Source organism: Neoarius graeffei, chromosome 10, assembly GCF_027579695.1.
Source record: "Neoarius graeffei isolate fNeoGra1 chromosome 10, fNeoGra1.pri, whole genome shotgun sequence".
Taxonomy (NCBI): Eukaryota; Metazoa; Chordata; class Actinopteri; order Siluriformes; family Ariidae; genus Neoarius; species Neoarius graeffei.
In genome coordinates this window covers 21,147,417-21,163,452 of record NC_083578.1, presented here as the reverse complement: position 1 = coordinate 21,163,452, position 16,036 = coordinate 21,147,417, and the positions used below count along the sequence as shown (strand labels likewise).

The 16,036-nt window shown below is 41.9% G+C and overlaps 1 protein-coding gene across 4 annotated transcripts in view; it reads right to left on the bottom strand.

Annotated features, from left to right (window-relative positions):
- Positions 1–766: 766 nt before the first annotated feature.
- plch2a (phospholipase C, eta 2a) overlaps positions 767–16,036 on the bottom strand; it is a 336,349-nt gene continuing 321,079 nt past the window's right edge. For 3 of the 4 annotated variants that reach the window (XM_060931507.1, XM_060931506.1, XM_060931508.1), the window contains exons 17-23: positions 11,512–11,619; positions 10,784–10,908; positions 10,506–10,590; positions 10,181–10,327; positions 9,993–10,072; positions 5,960–6,293; positions 767–3,041 (exon numbers count right to left, since the gene is read on the bottom strand). In XM_060931507.1, the coding sequence (XP_060787490.1) occupies positions 1,465–3,041; positions 5,960–6,293; positions 9,993–10,072; positions 10,181–10,327; positions 10,506–10,590; positions 10,784–10,908; positions 11,512–11,619 (2,456 nt within the window). In that variant the 3' untranslated portion in view covers positions 767–1,464. Of the gene's footprint in view, positions 3,042–3,480; positions 3,510–5,959; positions 6,294–9,992; positions 10,073–10,180; positions 10,328–10,505; positions 10,591–10,783; positions 10,909–11,511; positions 11,620–16,036 lie in introns of all 4 variants that reach the window. The other variant, XM_060931509.1, reaches the window with a different exon arrangement.

Sequence of the window (16,036 nt, the reverse complement as noted above, 5' to 3'; positions counted from 1 at the left end):
TTAACATGGGGCAGCCATGGCCTGAGGTTGGGCTGAAGTGCCCTTGAGCAAAGCACCTAACCCACAACTGGTCCCCGGGCGCTGTAGCATAGCTGCCCACTGCTCTGGGTATGTGTGTGTGTTCATTGCTCACTTGTGCGTGCACATGTATGTTCACTGCTTCAGATGGGTTAAATGCAGAGGTTAAATTTCACTGTATGCTTAAATCTGTGCTTGAATGTACGTGTGACAAATAAAGGCTTCCTGGTTTCTTCTTGGCTTCCAAATTAGGTCTGTCTTATGAAGAGGAGAAATGAGAATAAAACAGACACCCACAATCCGTATGTACATATGCTTTTACTAAAAATTGTCCCAGACTCTTGCAAAGTTAGCTGACATGACAGTGCAAATGTTACAGTACAAAGTGACAAATGTGCACTTTCATCATCCTATTATAGTATGTGCCATTGAATAACTGTATCAGTGTGCTCATATTCAACATAATTCCTTAATTCTTAAACACAGACTGATACATACTGTTGACAATTGCACATGCTGAGTGGTGGAAAATGTAAAACCTTAAATGTGGAACACCAAAAAGATTGCAGTACATCATTGACATGCAAAAAAAAAGAAAAAAAAAAAGGAAAGCCAATTTCTGTATGAATCTGTTGATACTTTATACAGTTCATAAACTGAAATATCAAAAGTTTACGCCAAATGGCAAAAACTTCCATGTGCTCTATAAAGTAAAATAATAATAATAATAATAATAATAAAAGTAGGATAGGCAGTTGTCATTTCGCCTAACGCAAATAATTTGAAAAAGGAGCACAAAAAAAAAACATTAAAAAATTCTAAGAAACAATAAATTACTGTTGCAAAGACATTCCATGCATTTGTTATTAAAAAATTCACCACTATAAACACCAACAAGATGCATTGGTATTTCATATTTCCATAAGTACAGTAAACATGTCATTTGATTTAACGTGAGAGAAGTAATATTTCATACAGTTCAACACATAATTCTCTATTGCTACAGCAGGCCATTTAACTAAAAATGATAAAATTCAAGACCGATGTCAGTTTGGGATTGTTTGATTTCTGTATGACATACCAGTGTTTCAAAGGAATGAGTGCATTTAGGACAATACACTGAAGAGATTATTAGTGTGGCTTTGCACCTAAAACTTTGGAAATTTTCTCTTACAGTAAACATATTATAAAAACTGCGGTATCCCTCTCTATAGGTGTAGAACCTTTGGAATCTACCACATTTCATGCTCTTTGTTGGGCCTGATGTACAACCATCTTGATAGCAGCTTTATCCAAACTGTTGGTAACAAATCATCCACCTACACCAACAGAAGTGCATGAAATAGACTTCATATCAGATGTTTGAAGTGTCTGATTCAGTAGTTGGACTAACAAAAACATGGTGTGTGTTACTTGTCTGCAGACCTTCAGTGCACCCTTGCTTCATCAGAGGCGGAGCATGAAAAAGACCTCACTATCTGGGCTACGAGGGATCTGTTGGGGTGGTCCTGGAGGAAGCTGGCTCAGCAAGTCCAGGCTGGCACAGGGGCTCCGTGTGATGCTGCAGGCTCCCTCGGGGATTCCACGCTCCTCAATGGGGCTGTTGGATCCCCTTAAGAGGCTTTGTAGCCGCTGCCGCTCCTGGGCCTGCCTGGCGCGGTTGGCAATATAACGCACCCGGCTCTGGCTGCGCGATGAGCTCCTCCTCAGTGGTGGTGCCTCTACTCGCTCCTCCTCCTTCTCTTCAGCCTCTGAGTCATGCAGGTGGGATGTAAAATCACTGCTTGTCAGTGGTTCTACATCAGTGAGTTTCTTTAGTCTTTCCATCAGGTCATCCTGGGACTTCTTTGGGGACCTCTGCTGGCGGCTAGGCCTGACCACAAAACTACGGCTGATGCTGCGATACTTGCTATCAAAGTTGCACACAATGTCCTCTGACGTGAGGTCACCCAGACTCTTTGACTTGGAGCCACTATTTAAGTCTTTTGGTGCAGGAGTTGTCGCTTTCTTGCTAGAAGTCGATGATGACTGCTTTAAGCCTTCTATGTACAGCTTGCTCCAGGTGTGACGCCGCTGCATAAGCCGTTTGTTGTCATGCTCACTCCCCAGCTGCCTTGGAAGAAGCTCGTCCACTGGCTCACACATCTGCCCATCCCGTAAGTTGGGATTGGATTTGCTTTTGCTGACACAAAGTGTGCTAGAAGTAGTTGATGACCGAGATGGGCTACTCCAGTTGGCCACTGAATCCTGACTTTCATGAGAATCCCGAGCAGCTCGGAGGCAGGTCAGACTCTTCCTGGCCAGGTTGGGCAAGGAGAGGTCAATCACAGTGTCATTCGAGGAAATGCTGGACGAAGATGACACGCTGTCACGGTGGGTGCTTGGGTCAAGCTTGGACCAGAGGCGGTCATTGATAGTTGCGTCGATGGAGACCTGAGGCACTGCTGACTGCTCATCAACAGGGCACGCTGCCCGTACCTGGCCCTCACTTTTGGTCCTTCGAACTGGAGTCCTCGGCCCAGGATACAAACCTTGCGCTATGTCCTTGTCAATTAAAGTCTTTTTAGCCTGAACCTTCTGGGAGCTCTTAACTGTGGCCAGCTCAGGTGCAGTCTCAGTCTCTAAAGTTTGTTCAACCTTACCAGCTGCATCTGGTAAAACATTTCCACTAAAACTCATGTTTTTATCTACTGCCTGTTCTGGTGCAAGGGGCTTGTTGCTCCCAATGTCAAGGTAATTCATGGACAGGGAAGTGTTGAAATGATCCTCCTCACTACTGTCATTTGGGATGGGACACTGAGTAGAAACAGATAGCTTGTCCTCATTTGTTTTTACAGGGCTATGGTTGTCTTCCTTAGTATTTGTTATTGCTGTGGATGGTGGAGACAAGCTAAGCGCATCACTGGGGGAATGTTCTGAGGTATGGATTGGACTGCACATGGATGTCGAGTAGGATTTCTGTTGATATTCTTCTGCAATAGATTCCAGGACATGCAGATAAGGAATGATCACTGTGGAATGATCTGAAAGGACAAGCAAACAAAGTCTCATTACTACGCTTTAAAGGCTTTTGCATAACAAATAATTTGCTTCTGCCATATGTGCATCACAGATCATAATAATAAGCAAATAGCACAAATACACAGATGTGTAGCAAACATGCAACATGCCTGTATGTAGCACAGGGCTAATTTGCACCTGTATTTGATTGGCATTAATACAAATGACAAGCAGGTAAAAAAACAAAAAAACAAACCCTCTGCATCACAGATCATCATGCAACCATTTTACGGGACCTATTTATTGTATAACATTTCCTTAGCCTTGAGAAACACATTTCTTAAGTTAAAAGAAGTAAAAGTATAAAAGACATGACAGCAGAGTTCTGCATTGCCCATAGCAGACAAAGACAAACACAGAACCTATGCAGTGGAAAAGCAGACATATCGAAGGTGAGTTTACCTGACTTTGATCACCCCCTCAGTTTTGCTCTAAGGAAAGATAGCATGCAAGAAGGAAGGAAGGCAGTTTCGTAAGAACATAAGAACCATAAACAGAAGGGATCAATTAATATATAGAAGAGCAATTAATTGAGGAGGAAGCGTTTGGGCATACAGGCAATTCGGTATTTTAGAAAAGCAGATGCTCCATAGATACATAAAAGATTTAAAATTTTACTGCTTTACAGGGTATGCAACAAAGTGTATGAAGTGAATAGAACAGAGAAATAAAACATTACAGTGAAGTTTCCGGACTCGAGACTGAGATCATCCCTTTCAGAATAATGTCACAAATTTTGAATAATGTAAAACCCATCTGCTCTAATGTGAGTTGCAACACAAAAGAACGCCTTTTAAATCCCAAGGTAAAGCACTCGTGATCACAAGACTGAGGAATGAGTTCAACAATTTCCTGTCTATTGCATGGGTTGTGAGTTGTGCAATAGACAGAGCAACTTATTCCTCTGTCTTGTGATCTGGCAAACAAGCAAGTCACTAATAATCGATGAAGATAAAATAATAGATGAAATTACTGATGACATAGTAATCTATGGACAAAATAATTCCAATCTTCTCTGCCTAATTTTGGCCTAATTTTTAAATACGATGTAAAGTATATTTCAGTAACATTATTTTGCCACTAAATAAAACTTATAATAAATAATTATTATAATTCAGGGTTTTTTGCAAATATATGCCACTATACACGTGATATTGTACATAAAATGCATAATAAACACATAAAAATATGCAAAACCCCCACCAAAAGTAACTCAAGACAAACTCAGATTAATCCAATCCCCCCCCCACCCCCACCCCTTTTAAACTGCCCCTAAGGGTTGCAGACCAGATGGACAGCATTAATGTACTTACACAAGCAACTTATATAAGAGTCTTGTGACTCTACTAACAATGATTTCGATTTAGTATTGTGTAATATTTTGTGTCGTGTGAATAAAACAGCCCAATCTCATAGAAAGAAAATTCACATAGGTATGAAGTTGGTATAAAAAATATAGCACTTTCCAGTTAATAATTTGATGGCACATACTGTATAACATTTGTCTAAAATCTATAAAGCTATACATATTTAAAAGACGCATCAGCAAGAGTTTACTATAGGCCTAAAGAGTCTACTGGGGAGTAGAACACTGATAAGTTTGGGAGATCTACTAGATCTAAGCCTGGTACAATTATGGAGTAGAGCTGGAGTAGAGAATCTTTTAAATTTCACTGAAAAGCTCTCAAATGTGTTGCAAATCAGAGTGGCTAACTGCCTCCATAACCTCAGTAGAATTCCACCTCAGTGACAGTAAGTTATTATCACATTAAAAGTGATAATACTACCACATTTCATTCATTTTTTAAGGTATGCACAATTATCCAAATGATATTTTAATCACTACAATCACTGTAAATTTTGCAAAAAAAAAAAAGTGGCACATGGTGTACACTGTATTGGGTCATGCCTATTCATGTCTTATCCATAAATTTACTTCATCTGAAGGTGTTCACTGCAGTCATTGGGAATCTAGGGGCTCCACTACAGCACTGAGGGTCCACAGAGACACTGAGATCAACTAGATCCCTTCAAGGAACTACTATGGTCTTACCAGTGAAGAACAAGGGTGATTTACTGCGAATTTCCTCCATTTTCTGGGCAAATAGAGTGTTCAGCTCCCGCTGTAGAGTCCCTACAACCCGCTTATGTGTGTCCATCACCTGTGGTGGAATTATGGGAAGCAGATCCAGACTGTCCAGACTACTGCAGCTGCTCCAATTGCTTTTGGAAAGACTCTCATCACCATTCATAGGACTAAAGTCCCTACAGTTGCTGCCATAATTGGTTCGTGCATGATGCTGCCTGCTTAAGCCAGTTTTGCTGTCTGGTATGGTTAGAACTGGAGCTTCAGGTGGCTGGAGGTGTCTGCAGGGTATGCTGTATGAGCTTGCATTCCTGGCGAAGGCATTCCCAGGTACAGGGTTGTCTGAAAACTCCAGTGTTTGTCTAGCTTTTGATCGTACCCTTGGCATTGGTGTAGGCTTGAAGGACTGGACTTCAGGTTCAGGTCGGTATTGCTCTGGCTGCTTAGGTAAGACTAAGGCTTTAGGTCTTGGGCCTGGTTCTGGGGAGACCTTATGGATAACTGTGGGTGAGCAAGACACCCTCTCTGGCATAGGAGCTGATCTCCCTCGCTTAAGGTTGGCCACTATTTTCCTCTCCAGGTCTGGACTCTCCTTTGTCCCAATCATGCACTTCATGCAACTGGATGTCATTCCTAATCGGCCACAGCTGTTCACTGTGACACAGGTGAAAACACCCTGCTTCTCCAATGAATCCTGCAACTTTAGCCTGTTGGCTCTCCTTAGGGGCTCATTCATGTCCCTCCTATTATGCAATGGTTTGGCCCTAGGCTCAGGATGGACAAACTTTACCTTACCTGTACCATCATCCGAGTGGAGTTGCCCGTTGGTGCCGTGCTCCCACGGTTGCGCTGATGCTGCCGTCTCCCCGTTGGGGTGGGCAGCTGGGCCCTCCTCAGACTCGCGCTCCGAGCTGGCTCCCTCCGAGCTATAGTCTTTGGTGTCGATAGAGATCTCAGGGAAGCCACGCTTAACTTTGGGCTGGCCCTTGGTGGGTGCGCTGGCCGTGCGGCGAAGCAGGTGGGCTCCAAAAGCGGGCTTACGGCTGTGCAGCACAGCAGCATGGCTGTCTAGAGAAGCCTGCTTTGGATTTCTGTGAAACAGCCCTTTTATGCCGCTGGCTGGCCGTGCCTGCAAACAATGGAAAAAATAGCATGAACCTCATGAAACTGAGGTGAACAGCATGTCTCGAGAAGGCTTTTTGTGGAAATTTTAAGGTCAAACTAAAGAAAAAGTACAAAAACAAGCTAGCAATATTTTTACACAAAGCTGAAAAGTTTGTCACATCTGAAGTGATTGGTATGAGTATTTAACATTACTCAATCATGCTAAACCATTTCTTACTTTAAAAATCTCAAAATAGACAGTTTATTGAAGTATATTTACTTTGATCTATTCAAACTAATACAAGTTAAATTTTGAACAAAGATATGCTAAAAACAGAAAAACCAAGTATCATTTCATATGCCAATGAAAAAATAGTTTAAAAAACAACATAGCTTAAATATAGCTTTATACATTAACAGTTCCATCAGTTTATAGTTTATTAAAAAAAAACCCACTGCATCTACAATGCTAACAATATTAGGAACAGATGAAAGCAAGGTTACAGTTTCTTTTCCTCTTTCACTTATCCATCCTTTTTGCTTTTGAATTGTTCCTTCAACTTTTTTTTTGTTTGTTTGTTTCATTTTTGGACTGACAGTGACAGGCGTTAACACAGACACAAAACAATAAGACAAATGCAAATGACTTGTTAAAATGTGGAACACATTACATCAATCTAAGTTTACACAATGTCCTATTATGTGATATCCATTCAACTGAGTGCGAATGCAGAACTCGCTCGAGTGAAATGGAGATGCAAGATTAGGGTGTATATGTAATGAGGACATTTACTTATAGGTAGTCACACTAGAGGCGGAATGAGCCGGAATGCCGTCGGAATGAAAATTCTTCGTATATTCCGGGATATTCGAAGTGCATTCTAAAAATTCTGACTGCATTCTGAGTGCATTCCAAACATTTGGGCCCATTCTTGTGGCCGGCCCGAATGTTTTGCTAATGCTCAAAACATCAGAGGTGCATTCGAAGAGGAGAAATATCGAACGGCATTTGAAGTGTATTCTAACTGCATTCTGACTGCATTCTAAATATTCTTACGGCATTCCAACAGCATTTGAAACATTCTGATCGCATTCGAGGGAAAAATCGAAATGGCAAGCCACTTCAAATCCTGCCAGAATGTCCTGAATGTGCCTCAAATGAGCCGGAATGCCGTCGGAATGAAAATTCTTCGTATATTCCGGGATATTCGAAGTACATTTTAAGTATTCGAGCTGCATTCTCTTTGAATTCTTAGACGTCTGATTATCTGTAGCCGCTTTATCCTGTTCTACAGGGTCGCAGGCAAGCTGGAGCCTATCCCAGCTGACTACAGGCGAAAGGCGGGGTACACCCTGGACAAGTCGCCAGGTCATCACAGGGCTGACACAAAGACACAGACAACCATTCACACTCACATTCACACCTACGGTCAATTTAGAGTCACCAGTTAACCTAACCTGCATGTCTTTGGACTGTGGGGGAAATCGGAGCACCCGGAGGAAACCCACGCGGACACGGGGAGAACATGCAAACTCCGCACAGAAAGGCCCTCGCCAGCTACGGGGCTCGAACCCGGACCTTTTTGCTGCGAGGCAACAGCGCTAACCACTACACCACCGTGCCACCCCATTCTTAGACGTTCGAAACCTATTCGGCGGCTATTCCGGGAGCGTTCTGACTGCATTCGAGGTGAATTCGTACAGCATTCGAGGCACCTTCCGACCAGACTTTGGGTGGTATTCGGGCAGCAATTGAACCGCACTCGTACAGCATTTTTAATATTCTTACTGCATTCTAACAGTATTCTAGGTATTCCTACTGTGTTCCAACTACATTTGAACTGCATTTGAAAGCTAATACACCCGGAATGTGGAAAAATCATTCGAGGCGGGTTCGAAGCGCATTCTAAGTATTCAAATGGCATTCTTACAAAGCTGTAAGAATGTTGGTCAGTTTGAAATTCCCGCCTGAATGTGGCACGAATTTTGAAAAATTTTTCATTCCGGCTGGTTCTGCTTGATTCCTGCTAATTCCGAATAAGTGTGACAGGGGCCTTACAAATGATACTGGGTTATAAGCTTAACACCAAAAAAGTAATTTATTTAGCCTGAAACAGAATATCATGCTCTACTTTTTAAATCTTGAGCATTTGAATTTATTTATTTATTTATTATTAATACACGAAAGTGCATGAAAAGGCAGTATATTCCCCCTGCTGTATATTCTGCAAAGCAATAAACCCAGTGTCATTTCATGAATCATGTCAAAGTAGATCCCCTGAAATGTGTATCACGTTACACGTTACGTGTAATACGTCATGCATCTTATCCGCAAATGCTACTTAAATACACATCAATGAAGACAAGTGGCAATTACAAAAACAATTAATAAAAACAAATATCCTCTTTGTATTGTATTAGGACAGTTTCAAAGTTAAGTTTAACAAAGACTGAAAGACTAAAGGTATTTATAGCGATTTGTAGTAATTTGCATCAGAAAACCTGAATAGAAATTTAGTAAGTATTAACAACAATAGTACACACTACTGATAACCCAATTCTCATCTGGCAAAACAGATTGTCATAAAGAGTACCTGGCAACCTCCGGCTCTTCATTGTCACAACAAAACAACAAACTGGGAGTGAATAAGCATGGTCCAATGTCCATTCTATGGTTACAGCTATATGGGAACAATTTGGCCATACCCTTTAGCTCTGTCAGATGAAATGCCTAGATAATGCTAACAGGGCATTTGAGAGCCTATTGCAGCTTGAGAATTTCCTGAGTTAAGTGAAATAAGAGGAGACGTTGTCGCCTCTGGAATGCAGTGCCTGATGCAACCCCCCCCGACGTGCCTGCAGCAGCGGATGGTGACATTGGATCTGCTTAGGGGTCGAATGAGAATGCTGGCGAGGTAAAGGCAGTCACAATTATGTCACAACTCATTTTTTCATGAGTTGGCAAGGCTGAATGCTAGCACAGGCTCGGTTGCTCGCTTGAGAGGGGGGAGGTGGGGCAGGAGGAAGGGTCATGTGGCACATGCAAGGTGCTGATTGCGTCTCACTACACCTGAAAGTTTGAGTGACAGCATCAGGGCTCCTAACAATTTCCTGCCTCTAAAGACAGCTTTTGGACTAAGGTGGTTGCACTGAAAGCACAAAGAGAGAGAGAGAGAGAGAGAGAGAGAGAGAGGAGTGAGAGAGAGAGAAGCGGAAGGACAGAGAGAGGGAGGGAAATACCATACAAAGAGAGAAAGAGAACTATATAAAGACAAGCATCCGTATTTCTGAGAAAAACTGAGACAATTTATGAAAGATGGCACAAGATAATTAACGGCCTCAAAGGGCAAGAGGTTATTCTGTACCTCTATCTGTATTTTATCACAATTATTAGAACCAGTCATTTCCAATTAAAATTCATGCAGAAAGTATTTTGCTTCAAAATGTTTACAGCACTAATAAAGGTTTTTGAATTCGGATTCACCAATAGAGACTTTTGAACAAAGAGTACACTTTAGTACCGTTATATGGAATAGAATGGAATCTAATTTCTCCCAAAACATTAAAAGGTCAGAGAACCCATGCATTATAACACAAATGCAATCTGAGCACAGGAAAAAATAAATAAATAAGAGGAATGTAATAGGTTAGTGCAAACCCAGGACTAGCCTCTCACAAGTTGAACTACAACCACAAGTTCCTGCACTTCCCTGTAAGTACCTACCTTACCAGTGATGTCATTCATAGCCACATGAACAAAAATGGATGCCTCCTCCATCCCTTCTAAATACACATGGCGGTAACCTGCATAACAAAATCAACACTTCACATTACGACCAGAATCAATAATTCCGGATCAGATCCTTATCAAGCATATCAATTGAGTATACAAAAAGTAATTAATGAAGATACCTGGCATCATGCTATTAAAGGCGATGGTCCTTTGGCCAATGAAGTCCTGACCAATGGGGTCATGATCCCAAACCAGGAAGCGCACCAGTGCGATTTCTGGCATGTGCACAGTGAAAACCAGGGTCTCTTCCCACATGGGGTTGAACCCTGAAAATGAGAGAAAGAAGACAGGAGAGAAGCACTTATGTATACATTGGTATTTCTGCATCGCTCAGACAAAATGGTACAACACGACCACAGTTAAAACCATCAAATACAATAACTACAAGGCTCATAATAAAAACCAATGAGCCAACAGATTATAAGTCTGTTGGCTGTCATTTACCGTTGTCATCCACTACTCTGGTTTGCTCCTTACAGCAATCTACTGGCAATCCAATGATTTCCACTTCCACAAAGGGGTCAATGATCTGAAAAGCACAGAAGAGGCGTTTTACGTCCATTACATTTTCCAAAGTCAACAGAACATTTCAAGAGAAACAAAAGTGACTTTCAAAAACAAAATGGATTACAAATGTTTCAAGTTTATAACTATAAAATAAAGTGATAGAATGGTAAAAAGAATGGACAGAAAGTAGAGATGATTTCTGGTGGAGGCTTCACCTCGCCTCGGTCTCCCAGCATGGAGTCTTTGGGTTTGGGCAGCTGCTGGCCGCTAATAATCTTCACCACCAGCTGTTTTTTCATTTGTCCTGGCAATGGGTCCTCCAACATTGGATTAAAAGGACCTGCAAATGGAAAAAGATTCTTGAGGATAAATGTATGGTTATAAGAACATAAAAGAGCTTCTTTATGAAGTTGTTCTGTACTTTTCCTTCAAAGTAACGCTTTCAAACACATGGCAATGGGATAAGAGTTTTATTTCACTATATTAATATCTAGAAATACGCTGCACAATGTTTTATGCATAGGAAATAAGTACAATTCATGTGTATTTTTCATGTGACTGGATAAATACTTTCATGACCAATATTTTCTGCAGTATGATTCTCCATTAGAAAAGATTACATTACGCTAATGGCATTTAGCAGACACTCTTACCCAGAGTGATGTACAACATACTCAGAGCAGCCTGGGGAGCAGTTGGGGGTTAGGTGCCTTGCTCAAGGGCACTTCAGCCATTCCTGCTAGCAGGGAATCGAACCAGCGACCTTTTGGTCACAAAGCCGCTTCTCTAACCATTAGGCCATGGCTTCCCCCAAAGATGCAATTACTACAGAAAACCAGCCCTCAAAAATCACCTTACACTGTGGTCCGGGCTGGATGGTGATGCTTTATGACAAAATTTACCCATAACACCCTCAAACAAAGCTCAGTGGAAACAACCTCACCTTCACACATGCATTCAGGTTTGAGAACGTAGCCACAGTTGCCATTGCTGTAGAACTTGGCCCTGTTCAACTGAAGGACTCGGCCCTCGGACTGATAGTTCAGTGCCACTACACACACACACACACACACACACACACACACACACACAAATTAAAGGCAGTAATCACAGCACCACACACTTTATATTCTATGTGACAGCAGAGCAGAGCAGAGCTCCATACTTAAAAGAATATGGTAATGCTTCAACCAGATTCTTGATGGCTTTTGCAACTGTACGATGTCCTTATGTACAAACGATGTACGTCTACCACCACAGGGAATAGGATCGTAAGTGCAAGGCAATGTATTTCATAAACACTTGACCACCAGACAATGCAACACTTGACAACGAAATTTGTATCTTTACTTACATAAGATAGATGGGGTTTTATCCAGCGCTTATTTTTAATTTGCTTTTTAAAAAATAGCATGGGATTCTTTACTAACTCATTTTATGGAAAATATTCACAGCGGTTTCATATTACACTAGTTAAAGCAGTTTTATTAGTCCACTTGCTTGTTGGACAATTGACAGTTTCTGTCTTGTAAGGGCAATAGACAGTTGTAATCACAGGAAGAGTTTTACTGAAAACATGCTAGCAAACAGATCCAAAACATAGACAAAGACAGACTCGAAAAACGGGCAGTGGTTGAGTGAGGCACAGACAGAATATCAGCGGTAACAATACTCACAGTCCAAAAACATAAACAGGGTCAAACCCAGAAAAGTGATCCAAAATACAAGGCTTGGTAATATCAGACACAGGGTACAGAGCGTATACTTCGCAAAGTCTGTGTGTTACCGAGAGTCCTTATATATATGTGCTATGATTGAGCTCTAATCAGGAACAGGTGCATGGTAATTACTCCTAATGGTGCTGCACATGTGCCAATGCGCATGGATGTGAGAGATGTAACTAGACAACTGTTTGACATCTCAAGTTTGATATTTGATTTTAACATTATAGTAGTGATGTAAAGTGAAAGCGCTGGTTCACTGCTGTCCACCAGGCACCCAGCAGAGTCACACCATAATAAATGTCGTGGTGTTGTTTTTGGCACATGGCATGCAGTGTCAAAGAAAGGAATTAATATGTATTCGTAACTGCGATGTGTATCTCATTATTGGTATCACTGTCACAAGACAATGCAGCAATACATGACACTACAATTCGATGATTCATTTGCTATAATATTATTATTCTCTTCAGGTTCATTTTGCGCCCTTGTAAATATTTTACTCATACACTCATCAGGAGCTCTGCTTTTAGGCGGTGCCTAAGACCTAGGAAAAGCCATTTTCACAGTGCTAACTGTTTGTACAGTGTTTGTAATTGCTAATTTGTTGTGGAAATATCAGGCTGTTGATGAATATATGGTCAGGTTCATAACATTTGGAGATTGATAATCTCATTATCTCTAGCCACTTTATCCTTCTACAGGGTCGCAGGCAAGCTGGAGCCTATCCCAGCTGACTACAGGCGAAAGGAGGGGTACACCCTGGACAAGTCGCCAGGTCATCACAGGGCTGACACATAGACACAGACAACCATTCACACTCACATTCACACCTACGGTCAATTTAGAGTCACCAGTTAACCTAACCTGCATGTCTTTGGACTGTGGGGGAAACCAGAGCACCCGGAGGAAACCCACGCGGACACGGGGAGAACATGCAAACTCCACACAGAAAGGCCCTCGCCGGCCCCGGGGCTCGAACCCAGGACCTTCTTGCTGTGAGGCGACAGCGCTAACCACTACACCACCGTGCCGCCCGAGATTGATAATGTTATTGTAATTTTAGTTGTCTAACATAGTCTATAGGAGTTGAAACTAAATTAGGAATATGAGCTCAAGGTAGAGCCCTGCACTCCCGCGGGAGTCCCGCGGGACTCGCGGGACCCGCTGCAAAGCAGTGCGGTGCGGGACAAATTTTGAAAGCTCATTGCGGGCGCGGGCGGGACCGGAAGTTCACATATGCTGGCGCGGGCGGGAGCGGGAGTGCACATACGGTATGCGGCGTGGGTGGGAGCGGTGATAAGCTGCAGTCCCACTAACTAAAAACGTGTTTGAAATAAAATTTATAAATTATTAATTTATGTCTATCATATATAATTTGTGCTGGATATTTTATTTGGCATTAATAAAAACATTTTAAGATACCTAAATTTGCAGAGAGAGTCAGATTGCCAGATTGAGTGAGGAATGGCATCTTAAATTTGCCATTGATCACCCTAACGGGAAATCCTTTGAGCACTCTAATCACTTGCCGTTCACACCCAGCTAGCAAGAGAACCATGAGTGAAGTGATTTTCTGCTTGAGTTAGTCTACAACTCTAATCAGAGAGACAGGTTACACAGTGACGGTAGGCTTGACTCAATGCTATCCCAGAAATTCTTCCTGTAATATGCAAATTTAGCTGTCCAATCAGAGGTGGCCAAATTTGCATATTACAGGAAGGATTTCTGGGATAGCATTGAGTCAAGCCTACCGTCACTGTGTAACCTGTCTTTCTGATTAGAGTTGTTCACTCATGGTTCTCTTGCTAGCTCTGCTTTGCAATAAAAAAAAAAAAAAAAACATTGGTACAAAGCAAGCCCATTCACTTTTTTATGCTGATCAGAGAATTACAATGGTTTCTCATGTGACAAAAATGTGCGATTCGCTATTAAATATTTTAATCGCTTGACAGCACTAATTATTATTACTAGAGACACTACATGCTGAATTCAGAAACAAGGTAAATAATAACAAACGTGAACGTGAGCTGTAGATATTTATGCTCAAATCCACTCAAAGTAGGGGGCGGGGCACCATCACGCTGTGTCAAGACAAGAACTTTCCTGAGAAATAACGCGAACGTCTGCATCATGCGGGATTTGTGGGCGGGAGCGGGACAAAATATGGCAGGCGCGGGCGGGAGCGGGACTGAAAATCATAATTCTTTGTGGGCGCGGGCGGGAGTGGGACTGCACAATGCGGGTGTGGGCGGGAGCGGGACTGAAAAATCCGACCCGCGCAGACCTCTAGCTCAAGGTGCAGTCATTTTTAATACTTGGTTGCAGATCAGTTGCGGCTGTCTTCAGTTTCTGCTTGTTCCTTTTTCTTGCCTTCAGTTTTGCCTTCATCCTGTGAAATTTTTGCTCAATTGGATTCAGGTCAGGTGGAGGACTTGGCCAGAGCAGAATATTAAACTTCTTGAGCTGCTTTTGAAGTATGCTTCAGGTCAATGTCAGTCTGCACTGTGAAGCACCAAGCAATAAGTTTTGAAGCATGTGGATGAATATGAGCCAATAATATAGCTCTATACACTTGAGAATTTTAAATTCGTCCTGCTGATTTTGTCAGCAGTCACACCAGCAATAAATACAAGGGAGCCAGTTCCACTGGTAGTCCTACACACTCACACCATAAGACGAGGTGGTGTGCTTCCAATCATAAGCAGTTCCTTTCCTTCCTCCATACTCTGCTCTTCCCAGCATTTTGGCACAAGTTGACGATGATGTTTGTCCTCTGGGGTCGAAGATGACCATGACTTCAATTTGGTGGGTGGCAGTTGTGGGTCCGGAGGTGACTGATGAGGTCAATCCAGGCTTTGAAGATACGCCCACATGTCAGGCATGTGTGGGTAGGTGCTATAGTGGGGGTGGTGATAGTTCGAGCCTTTCACACAGCTTGTTTCTTCTGGGCCTCAGAGATGTGTTCATCTCTGCTGCATGTGCATCTGCTGCATGTTGCTCGCCATGCTGGACAATCTTCAGCAAGTGACTCCCAGGAGTTGAGATCGATTTCTAAAGTTAAACATTGCCTGGTCTGTCCATAAGTTGTTCCAGAAGTGTAAAGTTCTGTAATTCCTACACTGTTCATCTGATTTGGATGCATCAGACACCTATATACTGTGGTAGACAGCAAAATGAGCAATGTTGAAAATGTCCAAATATTTATGGACCTCACTGCATGCATCTAGTAAAACTTTTGTTTCTGTCATACACTAAAATTGTCTCAATAATCAGAAAAGGACCACTGGATATGGACATTGAGGAAGCGTTTTCCAATTATACCAAAACGTCCACCAGGGGGCATCACTAGACCAAAAGCTAACAATGCATTATACAGTGACTCACTGCATATTAAGGAACTATAAAATTACTCAGAAAGTGTTTTACAATATTGAGCATCATATTCAAACAAACACATTGAACGAAATTTACTGCAGGCTTATTACATTCATATAACTGAAAATAGAATATTATACAACATGCTAATACATTATACAATATTAGGCTAAATTGGGAGGAAGAAAAAAATCAGATCCTATAATCCTATAAATTATAGTTTAAGTGAAGACAAATTGTCTGGCAGCAGTAGGCTTGGTTTGATCAATGAAAGGAAATCAGATTGTGATTAGTGTCGAGGCTGCACTGCATCTCCCTCTTCAGATGCAGCTTAGTCCTTAACTTGATTACGCATGGACATGTGTCTTC